The 23,925-nt window shown below is 33.0% G+C and overlaps 1 protein-coding gene across 4 annotated transcripts; it reads left to right on the top strand.

Moving 5' to 3' along the window:
• The first annotated feature begins 247 nt into the window (after nt 1–247).
• On the top strand, nt 248–10,380 carry LOC111401572 (ABC transporter G family member 29-like). Of its 4 annotated transcripts, XM_023029373.1 has the most exons (22): nt 249–460; nt 582–985; nt 1,560–1,769; nt 1,906–1,990; nt 2,085–2,244; nt 2,332–2,408; nt 2,561–2,614; nt 3,390–3,480; nt 4,436–5,336; nt 5,874–6,034; nt 6,515–6,624; nt 6,826–6,979; nt 7,066–7,221; nt 7,322–7,497; nt 7,615–7,947; nt 8,041–8,331; nt 8,447–8,530; nt 8,604–8,737; nt 8,820–9,047; nt 9,153–9,324; nt 9,478–9,732; nt 9,820–10,380. In XM_023029373.1, exons 2-22 carry the CDS (start codon nt 597–599, stop codon nt 10,090–10,092), a joined length of 4,494 nt encoding a protein of 1,497 aa, XP_022885141.1. In that variant the 5' UTR covers nt 249–460; nt 582–596; the 3' UTR covers nt 10,093–10,380. The 4 variants fall into 4 exon arrangements, with proteins under 4 accessions (XP_022885140.1, XP_022885138.1, XP_022885139.1 ...); XM_023029372.1 differs by having other exon boundaries at nt 248–460; nt 589–985; nt 2,085–2,408; XM_023029370.1 differs by having other exon boundaries at nt 248–460; nt 2,085–2,408.
• Nucleotides 10,381–23,925: the final 13,545 nt, after the last annotated feature.

Genomic DNA, 23,925 nt, shown 5'->3' with positions numbered 1-23,925 from the left:
GGGTCGCTACATTTCCGAAAAGTACTTATGGGCCCAAAACGGACACCGTTTGCAAAAGTTACGCTCATTTCTTCGAAGGTCGACACTCCAAGCATTCAAAATATGCGAGTTGTCGTTCTTCAAAAAAAGGATGAAAACCCTAATACATCATAAAAAAATCGCCCCCCCCCCGCCCCCAAACAAGTGAGCGTGCTTACAAGAAGCCATGTACATCTTCTTGGAAATATTGATCTTAACTATATCTAGTTTTACTCTCTCTAAACAGATGACAGTGACTCTTTCAGCTGGTTCTGAAATGTTCAAAGTATAATTAACAATGATATTCTCATATTTCAACATCCCAACAACTTCCTCTTGCTTTACATAGCCATTTATTTCTCCATCCATCCGTCTGTTTGTTTATCTATCCGTTGAGGAAGAAGAAAACTGCGACGTTCTTACATTCTCCCAACTTTTCGAGGTACCTCGACTAAGCAAGCATTTCATTTTATATTCTTGATGTTCCTTTTATATGTTTGCTGGGATTTTCTAGAGATATATTATGCTAGTTGTGATTTTCATTTTTTTCTTTAAAACTCAAGTAAGCAGAAGGGAAAATGGACGATAAAATGCGAGCTTCAAGAAGACAAACAAGCTGGAGTATGAGCAGGAGCAGGACTACTGGTAGAAGCCTAAGTAGGGCAAACTGGAACGTGGAGGATGTCTTTTCCGGCTCCACGAATAGGCGGAGCATTCGAGCCGACGAAGATGAAGAAGCTCTACGATGGGCTGCTCTAGAGAAGTTACCAACCTACGACAGATTACGAAAAACTGTACTAAAATATTTCGAAGAAACTGCCAATAAAGACAATAAGGTTGTGCACAAGGAGGTTGATGTAAGAAAACTTGACATGAATGATCGACAAGAATTCATTGATAGGCTTTTCAAGGTGGCTGAGGAAGATAATGAAAAGTTCTTGAGAAAGTTTAGGGATAGAGTTGACAGGTAACCTTTTCTACACCAATTTTTTATTTAATGTCACAAAATTGTACAGTAAATACATCATTTTGTTAAGCGACTAATTCATAATCAAACTTTCTCTCTCTGTCTCATGCAAATAGACAACGAAGGTTGACCAACTATACCCCTCTTACATCGAAAAATTAAAAGCAAATTTTGAGTTTTAAGTCATTTTTTAATTATGTTTTACGCATGATTATGAGTAGTTTTCATGAATATAATTAATTACTATATTTATCAAACAATTAATTGCATGAAAAGCAAGCAAACGAAAAAGAAAAACCAAAACAGCATCATTTCGTGGAGCTTATTTACTCTACACTGTATCAAGGAATCATTCTCAAGTAAAAGTTCAAAAACTGTATTATAATATAATTATTAATTAATCAAATCAGTAACGTATGTTATAATAATGTAATCAATGATAGCAAAAGTACAAGCAAACAATTAGTAAATAAATATAAGCTACTTGATATTCCTGTATGCTTGACTGAGTGATCTAATATATTTCCTATATAGATATTAATTGTTTTTCTTTATATACATACTGTAATTGCAGAGTTGGGATTACCCTTCCTACAGTAGAAGTGAGATATGAACACTTAACCGTCGAGGCAGATTGCTTTGTAGGCGACAGAGCTCTACCGACACTGCCAAACGCTGCTCGTAACATCGCTGAGACAGCATTAAGTTGTTTCGGCATCAGATTGGCTCAGAAAACAAAACTCACAATATTAAAAGATGCTTCTGGGATCATAAAACCATCAAGGTAAGGTTTTCAACAATCAAAACAAGCAATCTTAATTATAGCTACTGACTTTAATCCGAAAGTTACATAGCTAAAAATAAAATTCAAATACTATGTTCGATAATCTTGATGTATATCTATCGGTTACATTTCGTAGGATGACCCTTCTTTTAGGGCCACCTTCGTCCGGGAAAACAACCCTTTTGTTAGCTTTGGCAGGGAACTTAGACCCGACCCTCAAGGTTAGTCAAATTCATACCTACGTTATCCAAGAATGTTATTGATAGAGTAAGAACTCTAACTTGATTTTATGATGAAAATATTAATGTGGAGCAGACAAGGGGAGAAATCACATACAATGGGCATCAACTCAATGAATTTGTACCACAGAAGACATCAGCATACATTAGCCAAAATGATGTTCATGTAGGAGAAATGACAGTCAAAGAAACCCTAGATTTCTCTGCTAGATGTCAAGGGGTTGGATCCCGATATGGTAATACGATAAATTTCAAAATCATTATTATTATTTTTTTTAAATTTCATGGAAATAATTGTATTCTAACTATCAAAATTAAATTAGAACTTTTGACTGAACTGGCGAGAAGAGAGAGGGCTGCCGGTATCTTTCCTGAGGCGGAGGTTGATCTTTTTATGAAGGTAATGAAAAAATAAAATAATATTACGGACAATTTAAATTTAAATTTCCCTTTTTTGGTCGATTTTTCTAATGTTTTAACTTTGAGCTCCTTTTTTTTTTTTTCTTTTTTTTCTTTCTTTCTTTTTTTTTTTCTTTTTTTTTTTTTTCTCAGGCAACTGCAATGGAAGGAGTAGAGAGCAGTCTTATTACAGACTATACTCTTAGGGTAAGATTTAATTAAGTCTAGTTATTCATAAAAAAAAAAATTTTGGAATTAAGAGTGTGTTTGAGCTCCATTTTTATGGAAAAATGAATTTTAGAGTAGTAGATTGATGGTGGATGAAAAATAAGATTTTTTTATTTTATTTACGTGTAATATAATTTTAATGAAGAATGTATGATTAAAAAGAAGAGAAAGAAAAATGCATTTTGATAAAAATGAGAATCAAACGGGGTCTATGAGCTTGTTTGGGAGTGATTTTAAGAATTAATTTTTTGATCGTTAAGAGAAAAGTGAGGTCCACTTGTAAAAGAAGAAATCAAATATGACAATTGAAATAATAAAATAACGATCAAAAAATTAATTTTATGGGGACGAAAAAATCACTCCCCAACAAGCTCTAAGGAAGGTTTCCAATGTTTACCTAATCATCAACTCATGATTTTCTATTCTAATATATTGTGAGAACAGTACAAATATCATGTGCGCGTGTATTTTTTTTTTTTCATATATTTTCTTTTATTTAATATTCTTTCTTTTTTTGGGTCAAAAATTTCTCCTTACCTACTTTACAATGGGACCCATATTTCTGCTGGCTGGATATTGAGGGATTCACAAACCACATTTTCAAAATTTGGTCTGAATAGGCCCTACACAGTTTATGTATTTGGATTGGTGAACGGAACTCCCAATCAATTTCAAATACAAACATACATGAATATCTATATGCATACAAATGTACAGATATATTAATGATAATCTTTATTTTTATGTAATGTAGATATTGGGACTTGATGTGTGTCGAGATACTATTGTTGGAGATGAAATGATACGAGGAATTTCAGGAGGACAAAAGAAGCGTGTGACAACCGGTACTTAATTAAAATGATTTATGCTTCAATTAACTTGGAAAATAATTTTACAAAGTGACATAGAAAGGCACTACGAATATGTTGACCAAATCCTAAGGAAAATGTCATTTGTACATAACTATTCATTTCACAGAAGTTTGCTAGACAATCACATGCACAGACCTCTGATGTTATTAAAAAATTTGGCAGAAAATCACCCAGGCCCCACAAGTGTGAGTGATCTGTGGCTTTTCTGTGAGTTTTGGTTCTGTATAAGTAGCATGTCCCAAATCCTAATGTTAAATTACGTAACCTTATCTGCACAAAGATGACTGGAAACACAATCTGTAAGTGGCCACAATTGTAGAAAATCAGTTGTGCGATATCAACAAATTAACCATGATTCTTGAGTCGTGCCTGAAGGAGATTCCCAAAAAAAAAAAAAAAAAAAAAAAAAGAGTCCGTACTAGCATAACCCAAATGATGATCTGCCCTGGACTACATGTACTAGTTTTTATCTCAAACAAATCATTGGTACAATAAATTTTGCTACTTTACCTGAATGGTTGACATCCTCTCACATTTCGTGGGTCTTGCGTGAATAGAAAAGTTCAAAAAAAAAAGTGGGACCCCACCATTGTGGGAGTCAGTCACCTCACCTGTCAATAAAATTGGACACTGTATTGGGATTGTTGGTACAATTGAAGAAAAATAGAATGTATTTAAAGGCCAATGATTTGACTAAACTTCAAAAGACAAGGCTGCTAATAGAAAATACAGAAGGTCTATAGATTTGACACTCAGATAAAAAAGGCAATTTTGAACATATTAGTTGAACAAAGTATCATATATATAGCAAAATGTAACATGAAGTATGGCTATGCCTAAGGGCATATTGAAGTAGATTCTTTTTTTTTATCAATCTAGAAACATAAACATATATGTTAGGCTTTGAATCTTACACTTGTTGATACAGGTGAGATGATTGTTGGGCCAACCAAAACACTGTTTATGGATGAAATATCAACGGGCCTAGATAGCTCCACAACATTTCAGATAGTAAAGTGCTTGCAACAAGTTGTACACCTAACCGAAGCAACCATCTTGATGTCCCTCCTCCAGCCAGCTCCGGAGACGTTTGAACTCTTTGATGATATCATCCTCTTATCGGAAGGCCAGATTGTCTATCAAGGCCCACGAGAGCACGTCCTTGAGTTCTTCGAGAGCTGTGGATTCAAGTGTCCAGAGAGAAAGGGAACTGCCGATTTTCTGCAAGAGGTGACATCAAGAAAAGATCAGGAGCAATACTGGACAGACAGAATCAAACCATACAAATACATTCCAGTAAGCGAATTTGCAAAAAGATTCAAACGTTTCCATGTGGGTCTACGGCTTGAAAACGAACTATCAATCCCTTATGACAAGAGCCGAAGTCACAAAGCAGCTTTAGTGTTTAAAAAGTTCTTAGTTCCAAAAAGAGAACTTCTCAAAGCCAACTTTGACAAGGAATGGCTGTTGATCAAAAGAAATTCTTTCGTCTATGTATTCAAGACTGTCCAAATCATCATTGTGGCAATCATCACATCTACTGTCTTTTTGAGAACTCAGTTACACACTAGGAATGAAAATGATGGTGCGGTCTACATAGGTGCACTATTGTTTAGCATGGTAAGCAATACATTCAATGGTTTCGCAGAGCTCTCTCTCGCCATACAGAGACTTCCCGTCTTCTACAAGCAGAGGGATCTTCTTTTCCATCCACCTTGGACTTTCACTCTGCCAACAATTCTACTAAAAATACCTATATCCGTGATAGAGACTATTGTGTGGATGGTCATAACATACTACACCATTGGATTTGCCCCAGAAGCTAGCAGGTATTTAAACCATACACCTATGTTTTCTCACTTCTTACTTTCACTCAACTGACAAGACTTAATGATTATATGAAATTACATGGACTAACTTGAGTTCAAGTTAATGGACATAATTCCAAAACTACGAGAAGTATTGATTCGAACTGCCAAACCTAATTTTTTGACGGAGCTTAGCCATTATAAAGATTTCAAAAGTTATGTTAACGTAAAAGAGGATGCAACTTGCACTAGGTATGCATGTAATCAATCAGGTACCAAGGCCAAGGATATGTTACAGAATAATGGCTGCTGGGAAGAATATACTTTAGTATAATGTTGTCAATAGTCTGTCAACATCTCTTGGCGGCCTAACATGGAATGAGGTAATGTAAGCACAGGGAAGAAACAGTAGAACACACAGTTCAAGCATAATTTAGCAGGAACCTATACTAAAATCTTGTTCTAATTATACTTAACTTGTATTGCTCTCTAAAACAGATAATTTCTTACATGCAATGTAACTCTGAGCGAAACTGAAGTTTTTTTCCACGTTCTCAGGTTCTTCAAGCACCTATTATTGATCTTTATGATCCAGCAAATGGCAGGGGGAATATTTAGGCTCATTGCAGCGATATGCAGGACCATGATTATCTCAAACACTGGTGGTGCTCTTACCCTTCTGCTCGTGTTCCTTTTGGGTGGTTTCATCCTTCCAAGAGGTTAGTTCAAGCACTTCGAATTGCTGAACACATTTATAATCTTTATAATCTCGCAGAACAGTCAAATATAGCGTAAACAACAAAAGAAAGCAATAAGAAGTTAAATTATTTAATGCATTCCTATTGCAAAGAACATGAAAATAAAACTTCGAACTCGATAGTTTTAGTAGTCTTGCAGCTGCTTCTTTATTAACAGCAAGAATGTATTATGTATCAGACGATATATTTCTTTCTTTGTTTTTCTTTTTTTCTTCCAATAAATCAGTAATTTTACTCTAAAACTTTTAAACTTAATAAAGCCAGGAAGTTTTCAAAGTAAAACTGGGGGAAAAAGGTACTCTTAAAAGGACAACCAATCTCTCATTCGTACAAGGACAAAGGGGGTGTAACAAAACAACAAAAGAGCAAACAAAGGGATTTTGATACTCAGTATACATATTTAACAAGATACATGTTAAAAGGAAATTTTTTATCATGCAGAAAAAATTCCTGTCTGGTGGAGGTGGGGATACTGGGTTTCACCCCTGAGTTATGGTTACAATGCAATCGCAGTAAATGAAATGCTTGCTCCAAGATGGATGAACAAAACGGTAAAGACCTATACATTTCCTCCAACTTATTTTTCATTTGATCTTCTGACTTCTATGACAAGGCGTAGCAATGTGTCATACTCGGCATTCGACCAGCATTCCCGTCATGTTAAAAGGAATTTCATCTTTTCCCATTCGTATTATTTGGCTAACTCACCCATGGAGAAACAAAACTTAAGCTGATTAAATGTTTCCATACAGGCATCAGACAGTGTGACAAGATTGGGTGTGGCAGTGTTGAACAACTTTGATATCTTCCCTGAAAGAAACTGGTATTGGATAGGCGTAGGTGGCCTCATTGGGTTCACAATTCTCTTCAACGTTCTTTACACCTTTGCCCTCATGTACCTTAACCGTAAGTACCAACATTGCAATTAACATACAAAGCGAGCTTCTTGTTATCAAGCAACTAATATCTCTTTCTTCTGTTCTACACAATAGCTCTTGGAAAGCCACAAGCTATCATATCCAAAGAGATGGCAAGGGAGATGGAAACTGGCCATGAAGAAATAAATGAAGCACCAAGGCTTAGAATGACATCATCAAAGAAAGAATCTCTTCCTCGATCCTTATCTGCTGCTGATGGAAATAACACAAGTAATAATCATTAAATTCATCGATATCTCAAATGATTTTGGTTAGAATTATCAAATTTTCTCACACGTATTGTTCTCCATATTGTTATCTATCTAATTAGTGGAAATGGCAATGCAAAGGATGAGCAACCATTCCAATGCCAATGGACTATTTATAAATCAAGACTCAAACCTTGAGGCTGCAATAGGCGTTGCTCCAAAGAGAGGGATGGTTTTGCCATTCACACCTCTGGCCATGTCCTTTGACACTGTAAATTACTTTGTCGACATGCCTCCGGTAAGAATCAATATCCTTCTCATTCATGCTCAAATGTTGTCAACAAATAGCAGTCTTCATATGAAATCAGTAGCTAATATAACTATCTTTCAATACAAATTTCGGTGATTTGAACAGGAAATGAAGGAACAAGGAGTGACAGAGGATAAACTTCGATTACTTTGTGAAGTAACTGGTGCATTTAGGCCAGGAGTTCTGACTGCATTGATGGGAGTGAGTGGAGCCGGAAAAACCACGCTAATGGATGTTCTGGCCGGACGAAAGACTGGTGGTTACATTGACGGTGACATTGGAATATCTGGATTTCCAAAGATACAAGAAACATTTGCTAGAATTTCGGGATATTGTGAACAAAACGATATCCACTCACCTCAAGTAACCGTTCAAGAATCATTGATTTATTCTGCCTTTCTCCGGCTGCCTAAAGAAGTTAGCAAGGAAGAAAAGATGGTACATTTGTCTTTCCAGTACAATATTCCTAAAAATATATGATGCTGTAACTGTTTATGCACTAAACTAGACACTCATATGTACTCTTTGCAGACTTTTGTGGATGAAGTAATGGATCTGGTTGAACTAGACAATCTCAAAGACGCCATCGTGGGGATCCCCGGAGTTACTGGATTGTCAACAGAACAGAGAAAGAGATTGACCATTGCAGTTGAACTAGTTGCTAATCCTTCAATCATATTCATGGACGAACCAACTTCTGGCTTAGATGCACGAGCAGCGGCAATTGTCATGAGGACTGTGAGAAACACAGTGGACACAGGTAGAACTGTGGTTTGCACAATTCATCAGCCTAGCATCGATATATTTGAAGCTTTTGATGAGGTAAAATGAAAACTTTCACTTGATTATTCTCACAAACCCCCCTTAAATGATTTCCATGTCATTCCCTCTCTACCTCTTTGTTCACTAACGTTGTCTGTATCATATTACGAATCAGCTGCTTCTCATGAAAAGAGGAGGACAAGTGATATATGCTGGACCATTAGGCCAGCATTCACAAAAAATAATTGAATATTTTGAGGTACTTCATACTCATACTCGTAAATTTCTGCCACTTGAAAGAAAGCATATTAAAGATCTCCCACTCAATGCAGGCAATTCCAGGCGTCCCAAGGATTAAAGAGAAATATAATCCTGCAACATGGATGCTCGAAGTGAGCTCAGTGGCTACAGAAGCGAGACTTTCGATGGATTTTTCTGAACACTACAAGTCATCAACCCTATATCAGTGAGTAACAATGAATACCTCTACTAAATCTCTACAAGATTCACAAAAAATATTGATCTCATACATATATGCCCATTCCCAGGCGAAATAAGGCTCTAGTGAAAGAGTTGAGTACACCCCCTCCCGGGGCAAAAGACCTATATTTTCCTACGCAGTACTCTCAAGCCACATGGGGTCAATTCAAGTCCTGCCTCTGGAAGCAATGGTGGACTTACTGGAGAAGTCCTGATTATAATCTAGTCAGATACTTCTTCACTTTGGCTTGTGCACTCATGGTTGGGACAATTTTCTGGAGAGTTGGCACAAAAAGGTCATACTCTAAATCTTGGTTAATTAGGAATTTATTCGAAAGTATTCAGTAAAAAGACTTGAAGGCTAAGGTGTTGATTCCTCCTTTCTTATTTTGTGGCATCAGGGAAAGCAGTGCAGACCTTTTGACGGTCATCGGGGCCATGTATACTTCTGTGTTGTTTGTTGGAATCAATAACTGCTCAACAGTACAGCCGGTTGTAGCCATCGAGAGAACTGTATTCTATAGGGAAAGAGCTGCAGGAATGTACTCAGCGTTGCCATATGCCATTGCACAGGTGAAGATTTAATTTATTATTCAAATGATCTTCATCTTAACATGCTTTTCATGGCATGAGAGATCAACTTGTGACCTGTCAAAATGGAGAAGTACATTAAAGTTAAAAGGCTAAAACTATTTAATAATGGTTCGTTGGTTACATCACATGCAGGTCATTGTAGAAATACCTTATGTACTTGTTCAGACTACATATTATACTCTTATAGTGTATGCCATGGTGAGCTTTCAATGGACAGCTGCTAAATTCTTTTGGTTCTTCTTCGTGAACTTCTTTTCCTTTCTCTACTTCACATACTACGGAATGATGACTGTCTCCATCACGCCAAACCACCAAGTGGCAGCAATCTTTGCAGCAGCTTTTTATGCACTTTTCAATCTTTTCTCCGGTTTCTTTATCCCCAGACCGGTAAGTTATTTAAGTTAAAAGTAAAAAAGTTTAATAATCATCTCCAACTGAGCACAGTTTTGAAATTTTCCCCTCTTGAAATTTCAGAGCATTCCCAAGTGGTGGGTATGGTACTACTGGATTTGCCCAGTGGCATGGACAGTGTACGGACTTATTATAGGACAGTATGGCGATGTGGAGGAAACCATTAAAGTGCCTGGGATGTCCTTTGAACCTATGATTAAAAACTATATTCAAGATCACTTTGGTTATGATCCCAACTTTAAAGGACCAGTTGCTGCAGTTTTGGTTGGTTTCACAGTCTTCTTTGCGTTCTTGTATGCACATTGCATCAAGAAACTGAACTTCCAAATGAGGTAGAATGGATTGGTAAAAAAAAAAAAAATGTAAAATGTAAATATATTTTTCAGGCATCTCGTGGTATAACAAGAAAATGTTTGTAATGGGTTATATTAAGTTAATATCATAGGATAGAGTATGTTTCCTTCTCCATTCCCCAATTCATAAGGTCATACTTCTCTAATGGGGTGAATGTGTGTATTCCTAAGTTTTGAGAACTATATATATAGTTGAAATGTAATTATTTCTTGAATTTTGTAAACTTATATCTAAAAAGTTATCTTTATGGGGACGTAAAAGTTGTCATGTTATCTAGCTTACAGAAAGCTAATGTTTTAATTGAGATCATTAGTGATTATGATTCTAGAATCATGCTACAAGTATAAAATTTTTGACAGAAAAATCTTATAGACAACACATGGTGCTACACCATTCGAAGATGGGAAAAAAAAAGTCCACTTATGTTAGAATATACCAAAAAAAAGTCCATTTGAAGATTTGATCTAAATGTCCTGTTCTTTATGTTCTGCATTGTTATGTTTTATAGTAGTTGATCTATTGAATATTTTGGGGAAGAACTGCTTTGATATGGTCCCGAGACAACGACGACGATGTGGTAGTGGTGGGAAGAGGGGGTAGTTGGTAAGATGGTAGGTGGAAAAGAAAGAATTTTTTTATTTTGATTATTTATTTAGGATTCGTTTGCACTTTTAAATAAATAAATAAAAAAAAAATTGAGAGTACATTTGAAAATTGTTTTTTATTTTTCTTCTCTTATTATTATTATTATTTTTTTAACAGAGGTATATTCATCATTTTACAAGAATTTGTTAAGAAAATAGAAGAAATGGGGGTCTTCCTCATTTCATATGCGACATAGGGTGTTTTTGACCAATTTGAAAAGGTGTGGAGTATTTTTGACAATCGGTACATACGTTAAAGGGTATTGCGTCAATAAGCTTTTTTGAAATGATAAGTTAATAACTAGGGTTTGATGTAAATTCTTCGTAATAAGAATTGCACAAGCCACATACTGCATGAGCTGGCCCAGTTTTATTTGGGACATGATAAGGCTCAACATGGTTTTGTGGATGACACAATATTTTAACTTGCATCAATTTAATCTATATAAAATAAAATTTAATCCAATGTTTGACTACACTTGAAAAAAGATCAAATTATTTTTAATAACATTTTATTTCTTTACTTTTAAGTAAAACTAGTAGTAAATACTTGCGTTGCACGTCTTATGTATAAAATAAATGATATGAATAATATTTTTAAAGTTATAAATTACATACATAATGTAAAAATGTTGAATAAACTGCAATGTAATATTTTGTTAACTTATTTGTTTATGCTAGACATTTGTTGGATCATATTTCAACCATTATAGTTACATTGACTAGCTTTATGGTATAGACAGACATGAAGAAGAATAGAATTAAGAGATTTACATTTGACCAAGTTTAAAATTTTTACTTATAAATAAAGCAAATGTATATGAATGATTTTCAAAATAAAAAATTACTCATTTTGCTTGTAACATAAACTTTTTTACCTTAAAAAGTAAAAACAAAAAAAGTATCTTATCTAAATACATTTAGTAAAAAAAAAAAAAATTACATACTAATCATGATCGTCATATTAATCCATAGTATTTATTTTAAATTAAAACCAAACTTACATTCAAAATGGATATAAAAGTGAAAAATCTTCATTTTCTTTTTAATGGGATTAATACAAATGGAGGAATAAACATTTTTCTTTTAAATGTATCGAGATAAAAAAAAATTTCTTTTCTTTATATATTTATATTTAATAAGTAACTATATTACCATCAATTTTTATGTTTATACAAAAATGATCATGCAATAATAATAAAATATCCAATACTATATTAATTATTTTTTAGAACACTTAATATTAATTTTCATTAATAATTAAAAATTTTAGTGAAAAATGTGTAATTGAGATGCGAAGCTTGTATTTAGTGAGATCGATACAAATATGGGAAGGGTAACTCCCAATTATTTGGAGTATTTAGTGTGATTTTTAAGATTGATAGATAATATCTCCCATCTTCGACCCGTTCTTTCCTAATTGTTGATCACATTTAAGCAATTTTTTCTTTTCAATTTATTATCCTTTACATTTAAATAGTTATATTATCTATTACATTAATGAAACATGCAATTTGTAATCTTTTGAATGAAAATGTTGATAATGTAATGAAAGGACAAATTAGTAAATTGAACGTTTCTCGTCTATCTCCACATTTTATTTTTATATATATTGTAATCATAATATAATTATATAAGTAGATGAACGTCGATTTTAAGTGAAGCTCACATAAGCTCACATATATAAATAATAAATAATATAATATATATGCATGTACATATGAAATAATATTATAATATATTGAAGGTGACATTAATGATAGATTAATTACAATTTAACTTTATGTGTCTCTTTTTAAGTATATAGTTCATTTTCATATTGGAGTACTCATAATTTTATATTAATTAAATTAAGTTTAATCACTTAAAACCAAAACTTGTCTACATATATAATTATATTAAAACTATAATATATATTAATTTATATTGTAATTAATCTACCTTTATATTATTGCAACATTTAATATATTATATTATGTAATTATAATAAAATTACATCTATATGTGTGAGCTTCGATTTTAAGTAATAAACTTAATCTAAATAGTGTAATTTAAGTAATTGAACTAAATTTGATTAATGTAAAATTCTAAGTACTCCAATATAAAACAATAGTACTTAAATGGATTTTAAATGAAGTTATATTATATTAAATGGTACTGTATTAAATATAAGGGTAGAGTTGAAATATAACAAAATATATAAGGATAAAACTGGTATTCAAAAGTTTCTCCTCAATTCTCATTTTTAATATATTGTAGATGTAGATTTAACTTATTTATTGCTATTTCTTATTAATAAAAAGTTATTTAAAACTTATTTACTTAAAGCCAAATGAATGTAAAAAAATCTGGTGCCGCTATGTAGATCCACGAGTTTTATATATCCATCCCACTCTATATCTATCTCTATTAAAATGTTAAAAAAATTACTATTTTTATCCATGTCAAATTTTAATACTGTTCTTATTAAATTCATTTATCTAAACACTATAGATTCACATAAATTTTATATATTCATCTCACTTTAAATACTTCCCTAATATAAGGACACCAACAATGAATACACATTACAAAATAATCCAAATACAAATTAAGAATCATTCACATACTAAATTCATCAAATCCATAATAAAATGTAATCCTTACTTTTTTCAAATTCTTATTCATAAATTGTTATGTATGTATGTATGTATTTCCTCTAATGGTATCTCTTTCATTATTGTTCTGATTTCAGTTAAAGATGATATTTTATGATTATTAGGGTTTTATGACTTTAGTTGAAAATGATATTTTTTAATTATTGAAGTTTTACTTAAACACAAATTCTAAAAGAATATAAAAAATTTCAAAAGAGTTTAATGAAAATAAATATTGATGGATGAATTTACAACGATATATTTTTATTCAATTTTATATATAGGTCATGTTTGAGCCACATTCTTTGGAAAAGATATATTCTTAAACAGTGATTTGACATCATTTCAACCACTATAGATGGTAATATTGAAGTTTCATTTATCTGGTCAATCATATTCTTCGATAATTAACAATCTTGTGGAGACTGAAAACTTGTTCACCATTACATATGGTAATATTGAAGTTTCATTTATTTGGTTGATCCTATTCTTCGTTAATAAACAATCTTGTGGAGACTGAAAACTTGTTCACCATTACAGATGGTAATATTGAATTTTCATTTATTTGGTTGATCAAAACGCCTTTTCGACCTTTTATGACTGGCATCGGAGTATAAAGTTTTAAGTGATTTGGTTGATCAAAAGCTCATTTAATCGTTGTTGAAGCGAGAATAATTTACCTTGGACCATAAAAGCACAACATCTACCATAACTAGCCATTTCTATTGAGGAGTTTATATATGCCCTAAGCACTGGTGCAGTGCAGTGAAGCCTGTGATTTCTGGTCAGTAAAGTTGCATGTTGGAAAAGATAGAGAGTCTAATATTTGAGGTGAGCGAGACCTGTCAATCTGTTGGAAACTTTTAGTGCAGTACAAAACTATAGATTTTATTAATAAGTTGGAAGGATGAAATATATCACTTTAATAAATTAAACAAGAACAATGAATTAATTAAGATTCTATCATGTCTGGATGCTGAATATGGATGCCGAGACAATCAGGGGCGGAGCTAGGAATTTTGTCCAGTGCGGCAAAATTTAATCAAGGTCGAACTTTTCGGTTATGGATTTAATGATATTACGCCAATGCTAAAAATAACTTAGCGACAACACTAATAAAATAATCATCTTCTTCCTTATTTTAAGGATCTGTAGTAAGTTGTGCAACATCAAAGTCCATTTTATTCGATATCTCTGCATCAACATTTTCTATGAAATATTTTCTTTTAAAGAATCTTTACATTGACACATCACACTAAAATAAACCACAAGTGACAATTAAGTACTAATTGATAAAAGAAGAACTACTAATTTTTACAAATTGGTAGAACACCATAAAATCATCACTAATCGACAAAAATCAAAATTTCAAGAATCCATCACAAATATTACCAATATTCAACATTCACATAATCAAAATCCTTAATATTAAATAGAAAAATCACATGATAAAAAAAAATTTTGCTGCAAATTTGAGGGCCCAAGAAAATGTGAGTTTTAGGAAAGAAATGAATTTTGAAAATATTTCAAAACGAGGGCAGATTTAAAGAAATTTTTTAATTTCTTGCTAAGGGGAAAGAGTCAGAAAATGTCGTCGTGCACTTGGAGTTGGGATAAATTAGTATATGGGCTGGACTATAAATAAATGAAAAACATACTTAAAAAAAAAAAAAAAGGGAGGTGGGGGGATAAAAATTGAATTGATCATGGGCTTGGGCCAAAAGTCTAGTGCGGGCATTTGCCTGCACTGGACAGTACATGGCTCCGTCCATGGAGACCATGGATTCGGTGTAAAGACTTTTGGTCAGTTGAAGTATTTATGGAAATTCTTACGATTCATGTAGATGGACGATAGTTAGTCAAATTATCAAAAATAGTTACTCATGTTATTTTTTCTTTGATATTCAACATATTTATGTTCTTGAGGGAAGCGAGGAAACCAATTTCTTTCGGCATGAAGTCATGGTCTAGTACAAACCAACACAACACTTTCCATCAAAATCTCATTCAAATTATATTCCAAAATGAGTACAATTTTCCATGTAACACTTATTGAAGCATGGATATGGACACGAGACATGTTTGTGATATTCCATGTAGGGACGGACCCAAACGACTTGGGTTAGGGGATCACAAATAAAATTTATAGGGTGTTTTCTAATAAAAAAAAAGTTAAAAAAAATGCTAAACAATTTTTTTCCCCAAAATCTAGAGGGTCAATTGACCCTACAATCCCCCCAGGTCCGCCCCTGATTCCATGACATGGACTTTTAAAGAAAGGAGGATACAGACGTGGGAGACATGTCTAATTTATACATTTTATATTTTAATATTTATTTAATGGAAAATTGATGCTAACTTTGATTTTGAATGTTTGAGATGAAATCTTTTGAATATGAGAAGTGATCAAAGTAATAAATGAAAATATTCCTTTATCCAAAGTCGCATTTAATAGATATATGCAATTCAATATGAAATTCCTATTAGTTTTCTCACATCATGTTGATTTTGTAACTCAAATAGTTTATTAATTAAATTTTTTCTAATTATCTATTCCAAAATTTACGAAGTTAGTCTTGTTGCATCTCAGATGCATTTAGGAAATGTAACTCATATATCTGAAACTAAAAAATAAAAAAATAGATATATGGGATACTCTTCCAAGGAAAAATGTCTTGGTTGAGTGTCCATCGCAAGTTTAAATTTTTTAAGAGGTGTTTGCAAAAATGTCCAATTTCACATATATCAATTAAAAAATGTCCACTTTTGTTACTCTTTGCAAAATGGTCAAGTTTAATATCAAATTCTCTATTTTGCCCTTAATAAAAGAATAAATAATTATCAACTTTTCTTTTGCAAGTTGACACAAATCTCTAGAAGAGCAATGACTTCCATGAGAAGCCACAATAATTGTTGTTATTACCTATACTTGTTCATTTGCCTGCATTTTTTTTTAAATATTAACAAATTATTTTAGGAAAATTGAAGAACGTGAGATAGCAAGCATTAATAGCCAGAAAGATTTATAATTTCAATTTCAAAAGAAAAAATAAATTTTTCATGTTGATAAATTTAATATCATTGAAATTTGAAGTTGACTAAGCTCTCCTCATTTCTGGGTAGAAGGTATTTTCCTTTGATATTTGATGTTTATTGAGAAGTGGTGTTTAGTAGTTGTTGTTAAATATTTGATTTCAATATGGTAGATTATCCAAACAAGTAGTAGATATTTGTTATAACATTTTTACATTACTTAGTTAGATAATAATTTAAGGTATTCCTGTAGTAAAAATGTCATTAATGATAGCATAAATTTAAATTCTTTGCAAAAATAATGGTTGAAGATGATAAATACATATGGTGAAGTGGAATTTGTCATGTTACTCTTGACATTTTACAGATGTCGAGAATAGTACTTGAAAAGATGTTCTCAACGATTACAAAATGTTACTTTTAACGCCATTCTCGACATTTAATAATGTCGAGAGTAACATTACAAGTACCATGATGAAATTAGGGAATATTTTTTTGTATATTGCTTGCAAGTAATTAGTATATTCGTTTAAGTTATTCGTTATTAGCTGATACTATTTTTTGTTTATGACATGTAGATATGGTTGATGTTATGAGATTAGTTGTCTCCAACGGTGGTATAGTCATCAACATTGACGATAAGTAGAAGTGGTTAGGCAACCGAACAACATCAATTGCGATGTGATGTTAAATATGAAGAGCTTGTACATAAATTATTTGAGAAACTCAATGTTAACAAACTGCAGTTTTAGATTTAACTGAAATTTAAAGTTCCAAACATGAACATACCTCTACTAATGTAGTCGACGATGAGGCTTTGCAACGGTACATTTCTGTTCACACACAAGCAGCTTTGTGTGTAATTGCAGATGAATATGATGCTAGAGAACAAGAATTGCTTGTCAGAGATGACCATTTCTTTCCAATAGAAGATGCACGCTATAAGAGCCAGAAATAATTCATAACAAGGATGTAGGTTTAGGTGATGGGAATTTGTATATTGAAAATACGATTCAGTCGATTGATCAAGAGGAAATTCACAAGAATCAGACATTCCTTACCTAGAAACAACTGCACACAAGACTTTAACTAAATGATTTAACATAGAAGTTTCATTTCAAGGTTAAAAAGTCCAATCACAGATCTCTTATTATGTGTTGCGTCAGCACCACGTGCCATTGGCTACTGCGAGCCTCTAAGATAAAAATTATAGACTTCTTTAAGATTCGAAAGTACGTACCTGAGCACATATGTTCTTTGGACATTCGATGGAATGAACGAATTCATGCAACGAGTGTACTGATTGGGCATCACATTACTCAACGATTGGCCGATGAAAACCAACCATACATTCCCGCGGGCATTGTCGGGGATATGCAATGTGAGTTCGATGTACGAATTAGATACAGTAAAGCGTGGTGGGGTAAAGAGAAAAGACTTCAAATTCTTCCCTGTTTACCTGAAGAGAGTTATCAGAAATTGCCTTCATACGGTCACATGTTAATCAAGAAAAACCCAGGAACCGTCGCACACATTGAGATCGACTCCAACAACAGGTTATTGTACTTTTTCTTAGCATTCGGGCCAAGCATACGTGATTTTTTAGAGTACATGAGGTCAGTAATTTGCTTTGATGGGAGCCATTTGAAGGGTCGGTAAAAGGGAACACTACTAATCATCACAAGATGCTAACATGCAAATATATCATATTGTTTAGGTTGTTGTCGATGGGGAAACAAATGAATCATTGTATTGGTTCTTCACGAAGTTGAAAGACATTGTTGATGATTTAAATTAGCTAGTGTTTGTATCCGACAGAAAGAATAGCATTAAGCGAGCAATTACAACACTTTTCCCGATTTCGTACAACGGTTCCTGCATATGGCATACCGAGAAAAATCTTATTGCTAGGTATAGCAGTCGTAATGTCATATTCCTTTTCCAAAGTGTAGCACTTGCATACCGCGTATCGAAATTTGAGCAAATGATGGGATAGATTCAGACAATTCGGCCAACAGTCGCATCTTATTTAGAACGTGCTGGTCTATCCACCTAGTCATGGGCAAATTTTGTTGGTAATCGGTACAACGTCATGACTAAAAACATTGCAAAGTCATTGAATTCAATCCTTAGGCAACAACAAAGTTTCCCTATTACCTCGTTCGTCCAACACATTACGACATTGGTGCAACAATGGTTCTTCTAGTGGAGAAACACATCTACTAATTGTCATATTGCCCTGACATCAAAACGGAGAGGGAATTGAGACAATCTTTTGACGTCGGTGTAAACTTGGAAATTTGAATGAACTTGTTTTCGAGGTTGGTACAAGTGTAGGAATGTGTATTGTCGACTTTGTAGGTAAAACGTGTTCATGATGAGAGTTTCATATGCGACAAATTCCATGTGTACATGTATCCCACGCTGCGTGTTCTAAATCATTGTATAACTTGTGCTCCCGTTACCACACCACGGAGTGTTGGCAAACTTCGTACCCCGAACTTCTTTACCCCGTTGGAATGGAGTCAGACCGGGTTGTTCTCGATCCTATTAGTTCCATCAATATTTTGCCTCCAAATATACGTATAGCACCGGTCGATCTCCTACCTAACGTAGAACTTCAAGGACTGAATGGTCTACCAGCACTCGAAAATGTGACTAATGTGATGATTTTGGACACAACAGGTAAAAATGTAGAAACGCAACACGGAGAAGTAACACGTGCACTTGAATTACTAGTGTATTTTGTGTATGAAATCATTTGCTAACATGGATTATCTATGTATTCAATAGATTTTTGTACATTTCATGCTTTTTGTCATTTTCTTTCCAAATGTAATTGGTAGGGTTCAATTTTGTGCATGAAATGTTCTGTTAACATATATTATCTATGTGTTCAATAGATTTCTAAGCATTACATGCTTTCTATCCTTTCCATTCCAAATGTCATCGGTAGGCTTCGATTTTATTACCACGTCATTTCATAAAGATAAAAGTTAATAACTGCTTCAGTACTGCAATTTTCTTCATTATTATATATACAACTTGGTAACGGATACAAAAGGAAGCCATACATAACTCATTTTCTTAAGTCACTGGCCATACTAAATAGTCATCACAACAAAAGCAGAAAACCACTATGTGCATATTCGAAGTCATTGTATATACAAATTGGTCGTCACCACAAAAATTATTCATTATCCATATACCTATACATATGTCATTGGATATGCTTAGACATTTCAGATATATGATCAAATCATCTACATGTCATCCACAACCGACAAATAGAACATAACACTGTCATCGTCATCTTCATCATCCTCGTTGGAGTTTATCACAATCACATCATCATTTTTGGTTGGAACCGCCCCAAAATTGTCGTCCACCAAAGCTTGGTATGCTTTTGGTGGGACCTCTATTGGTACGTTCTCACAATCGACGTTATGATCACCATCCCCAACTTCAAGTGGCTCAATTTCGTCGACTAGATTTGGAAACAGAATTGGGTAAAGGCAAACCCTATAACGATGGTTCGTTGTTTGAGGAATATATGGAACAATGACATTGATTTTTTTGTCGTCTTTCGAGTCGATAATGATGGGATTGTCCGCTGGAGAGCTGAGTAAGGATACGTTCATGACAACATCAATATATGGAGTCTGTTCAGTTGATGAAGATATTCACCTGAAGAACTTTTTCATGTTAGTATTTTGTTGAAAGAACCATGCTTGCATAGTGATGCCAATTCCATAATTTTATAGTGGACGTTGAGGTGTACATTACTGCATTAAAAGTCCTCACACCAACTCTACCTATTTGTATTTACATTTGATTGACATTATGTATCCCCATAATATCTTCTGCTTGTCCTATTAGTCAATCTTAGTCTTCATTTGGCTCAGTTTCTTTCCATTGTTAATACTTTGAATAATATTTATTGGGGAATATGTAGTCTAAAAGTAGGAAAATGTTGAACAACAAAGGAAAATCGATCCAATTTATGACATTTCATGTTGTTCCAACACCTTGAAAGTTGTTATCGACATTCATAATCTGATCAGATCAATACTTGAACTACATTAGATATTGCATTAACATTTGTACCGAAACAGGGAACATGACATTTCTTTACATTTCTTGACATTTAACATGTAGTTTTCGACATTATATGCCTGTATATCTTGACACTTGACATTACATTTGTGTAGAATGACAGTATGAACACAAGAAAAACATAAATATAGCAACAAACAACTGTTCATGAACACCGATGGTAAAATATAATCAATGGTCACATAATCATAGAGAACATGCCACTATGACTTTTTCACTATTGGGGATGAAGAAAGTATTCGTTATGACAAAGATGTACCATAATCTTTCGCCTGTATATTGTTATCCTGTCCGCTAAAGCTGATTCTATTGGATGCCCTAGAATGAAACATTATATATATTTGAGTACAAACATTAAATAGTTTGGCTTGTAGAAGAAATGATTTTACGTTAGTCTAAATTAATATATATGAGAAATTAATTGCGACAATAAATAACAAGCTGTTGAAATGCACGCCCATTGTTCACACATGGTAGATAAGATATAATCTTCTGCTTCATTTGTTCATTTCTATGTTTCTTTATATCTCGTCTGGTGGAAAGGAGTAAAGACAACAATAATGCTTGAACCATAGTGAATGTTGCTTCTGTGTGCGCCTTGATTGCATCTGGTGTGTGAACATTATTGTTGCAGTCGTATATCTGAAATTTCCATTTAGGAATATTGACGAGAAAAAGATAACATTTATTGCTTGGATATGAGCTTTGAATTAATAAATACTTGCACCATATCCATGGACGACTAGCTATAGGCAATCTACCATTGATGTAGTCTTGTAAGCGAGTTCCATTTGGTTCACTTTTCTTGTTTCCCATTCGAAAGTCCAATTGCCATCTTATTTGATGATAACACTCCTCTTCAAATTGAAAGTCCAAAATTGTATATTGTTTATTGATGAAAGTACAAACTTCATGCATATGCCGCTTCAATAACTCCAACTCCAACTCCAACTCCAACTCAATATGCTAATAGAATAAATACATGTGAAATATGTTAGATATATTAACTATGAAATCAAATTAATTGTGATTGTTAACCTTTACTCACCGTAATATTCAGATCTCTTGTCGGATCTATTAAAGTTTTCAGCATGCCTCTTTTATAGAAATTGCCACTGTTATCATCTCAATATGCACTGTATTACATAATTTAAATTAGTGTCGAATAAATCAAAAGAGAATCATAGTCATTGGGCTAATAATGTTTAGCATTCGAACTAGTAAGAAAGATTTAAATTTGTTACCCAGAATGATTTGTCAATATCCAATCTCTATTTTTTTTGTATTTGTCCATGAGGTAGTCTTCTAAGGGACGACTTGTGGATGATGAAAACTGTGCGTATTTTCCCTTCTTTTCCTTTTCTCTTTTCAACCTTTCAAAACTTTTGATCTGTTGAGACATTGATGTCTCCTGTGGTTGATCAGTAGGACTTAGACTTGTATGGGGAGGAACATCTTGTCGCATAGAACCTATAATAACTTCCATGTTGGATTTCTAGTTAGATAATCTATTTGGCATCATAGAACTTAAACTGATATCAACATAAGACTACATGCTCTGATAATGATTTTCTTGCCATTTTTGTTGCCTTTAGAATAATTCTTCTCACCTTTGGAGAATTGCCTGGTAATGGGCTTATTGTTTTTATGATTCCTTGGCAATATGAGTGTTAAACAAAATTGACAGTAAATTATCCATGTAAGAATGTATACCAGATTGCATGTAATTTTTTAGCCATTTATTATGTTGTTCGAACGATTGTTTTTAGTTTTCAAGGATCGCATGAAAATGAGCTCTTGATTCTTCAACAATTTCTACTTTCTAGTTGTCACATAGATCAGACACATCTGATATCATATATTGCCTATATATACCCAGCATTTCTTCCATTCGATTTTCAGTTACATATCTGGAGACATCAGAACCAGAACTAGACCTAACTCTAGCTGAAGTTCTCAATGTACCACAAATGGTCGTTTTTTGCACACGGATGTTATCCGGTATTTGTTTTGCTACATTATCTAATTTTTCATTGACAATGGTATTTAATATACTATGTTTATTGTCAACTGGTAATGAAAGAGTTGTGTACCACGGTGTCTATAATTCTTCTTTCCTAAGCGACAGCATTGTAATGACTTCGATCTGTAATCATAATAAACTATCAGAATTAATTTTTTGAATTTAACTTTTTAACAATTAAATGAAAATGCGATTCTACATTGAAAAGAAAAAAAAATCATACCTCTTGAGTATCCAAAAATTTCTTAACATTCGATTCATTGAATATTTTATTAGGCCTCCACTTGTATATTCGTGGACTCTATGCTATTTTGTATCTATGGCGTCCAAATTTTTATCCAATCTGTGGACATGCTTTTCATATATCTAATACTATAACATAATTAAAGATAAATTTATATGTGTATAATTTATTTCTTGTACAAAGAAATTATACATAATACATCAATAAAAAAAATATGAACAAAATACTTGAAATGCAAGTGGATAGCATTGTATTGCATACTTACATTCTGTTTGTTGATTCTGTTGCATCCTTAGTATTCTTTTCAATTGTGATCCTTTCAGTGAATTTAACAAAACAAAATTTAATTTACGGCCCCATGGATATGCAAGAAATTCATAAAAATGCTCAACCATGCCAAAAGTTCTATAATCAATTTGTCTTACAGTCGATTTCAACACACTCCACCAACATAACTAATCCCAGCTTAAATTTATTTTTTTCGTCTTCGCACATGTGGAAAGTTTCAAAAAACATTCTGTTGGTAATTCTTTGTGCGCCATTGAAGTATTGATTTATAAGACAATCATTATTATAATCAATATCCATGGATGGTTCATGGCAAGGTAATTCAGTAATTAGGCAAAATTTTTGCATGCCAAACCTAGCAACATGGTCATCTAACCATACTCAAAGTTCATTATTTATGCCATAATGTACAAACCTCATTATAAATTCATGTACCAACTTATTATTAAATTGTTCTTTCTTCTCCTCTGCAAATAATTTCATAAATAAATCCATAAAAATATTACATATCAAATTGCATTTATGAATTCTACAAAATCTTTAAGGTATTAACGATTTGGATACTGAATGATTGTAGAAAAAACCATTGGTGTGAAGAGAGAATGTTTTCTAAAGACATCTGCATAAATTATTCAAGAATTAATATTTTCAAGCAAATCTATTTTTTTTTTACACATCTTGTATACTAGACGTACTGAAAGTATGTGTAAAATTATTCAAGAATTAATATTTTTAAGCAAATCTAATATTTTTTTTACACATAGTAAAATTAATAGTAGGGGTGGGTAAATAAAAAAAAAAAAAAAAAAAAAAAAAAAAAAAAAGGGGCCC

This window comes from Olea europaea, chromosome 10 (genome assembly GCF_002742605.1).
Source record: "Olea europaea var. sylvestris chromosome 10, O_europaea_v1, whole genome shotgun sequence".
Lineage (NCBI taxonomy): Eukaryota > Viridiplantae > Streptophyta > Magnoliopsida > Lamiales > Oleaceae > Olea > Olea europaea.
The sequence above is the reverse complement of the archived record's forward strand: the minus strand, read 5'-3'. Positions and strand labels throughout refer to the sequence as shown.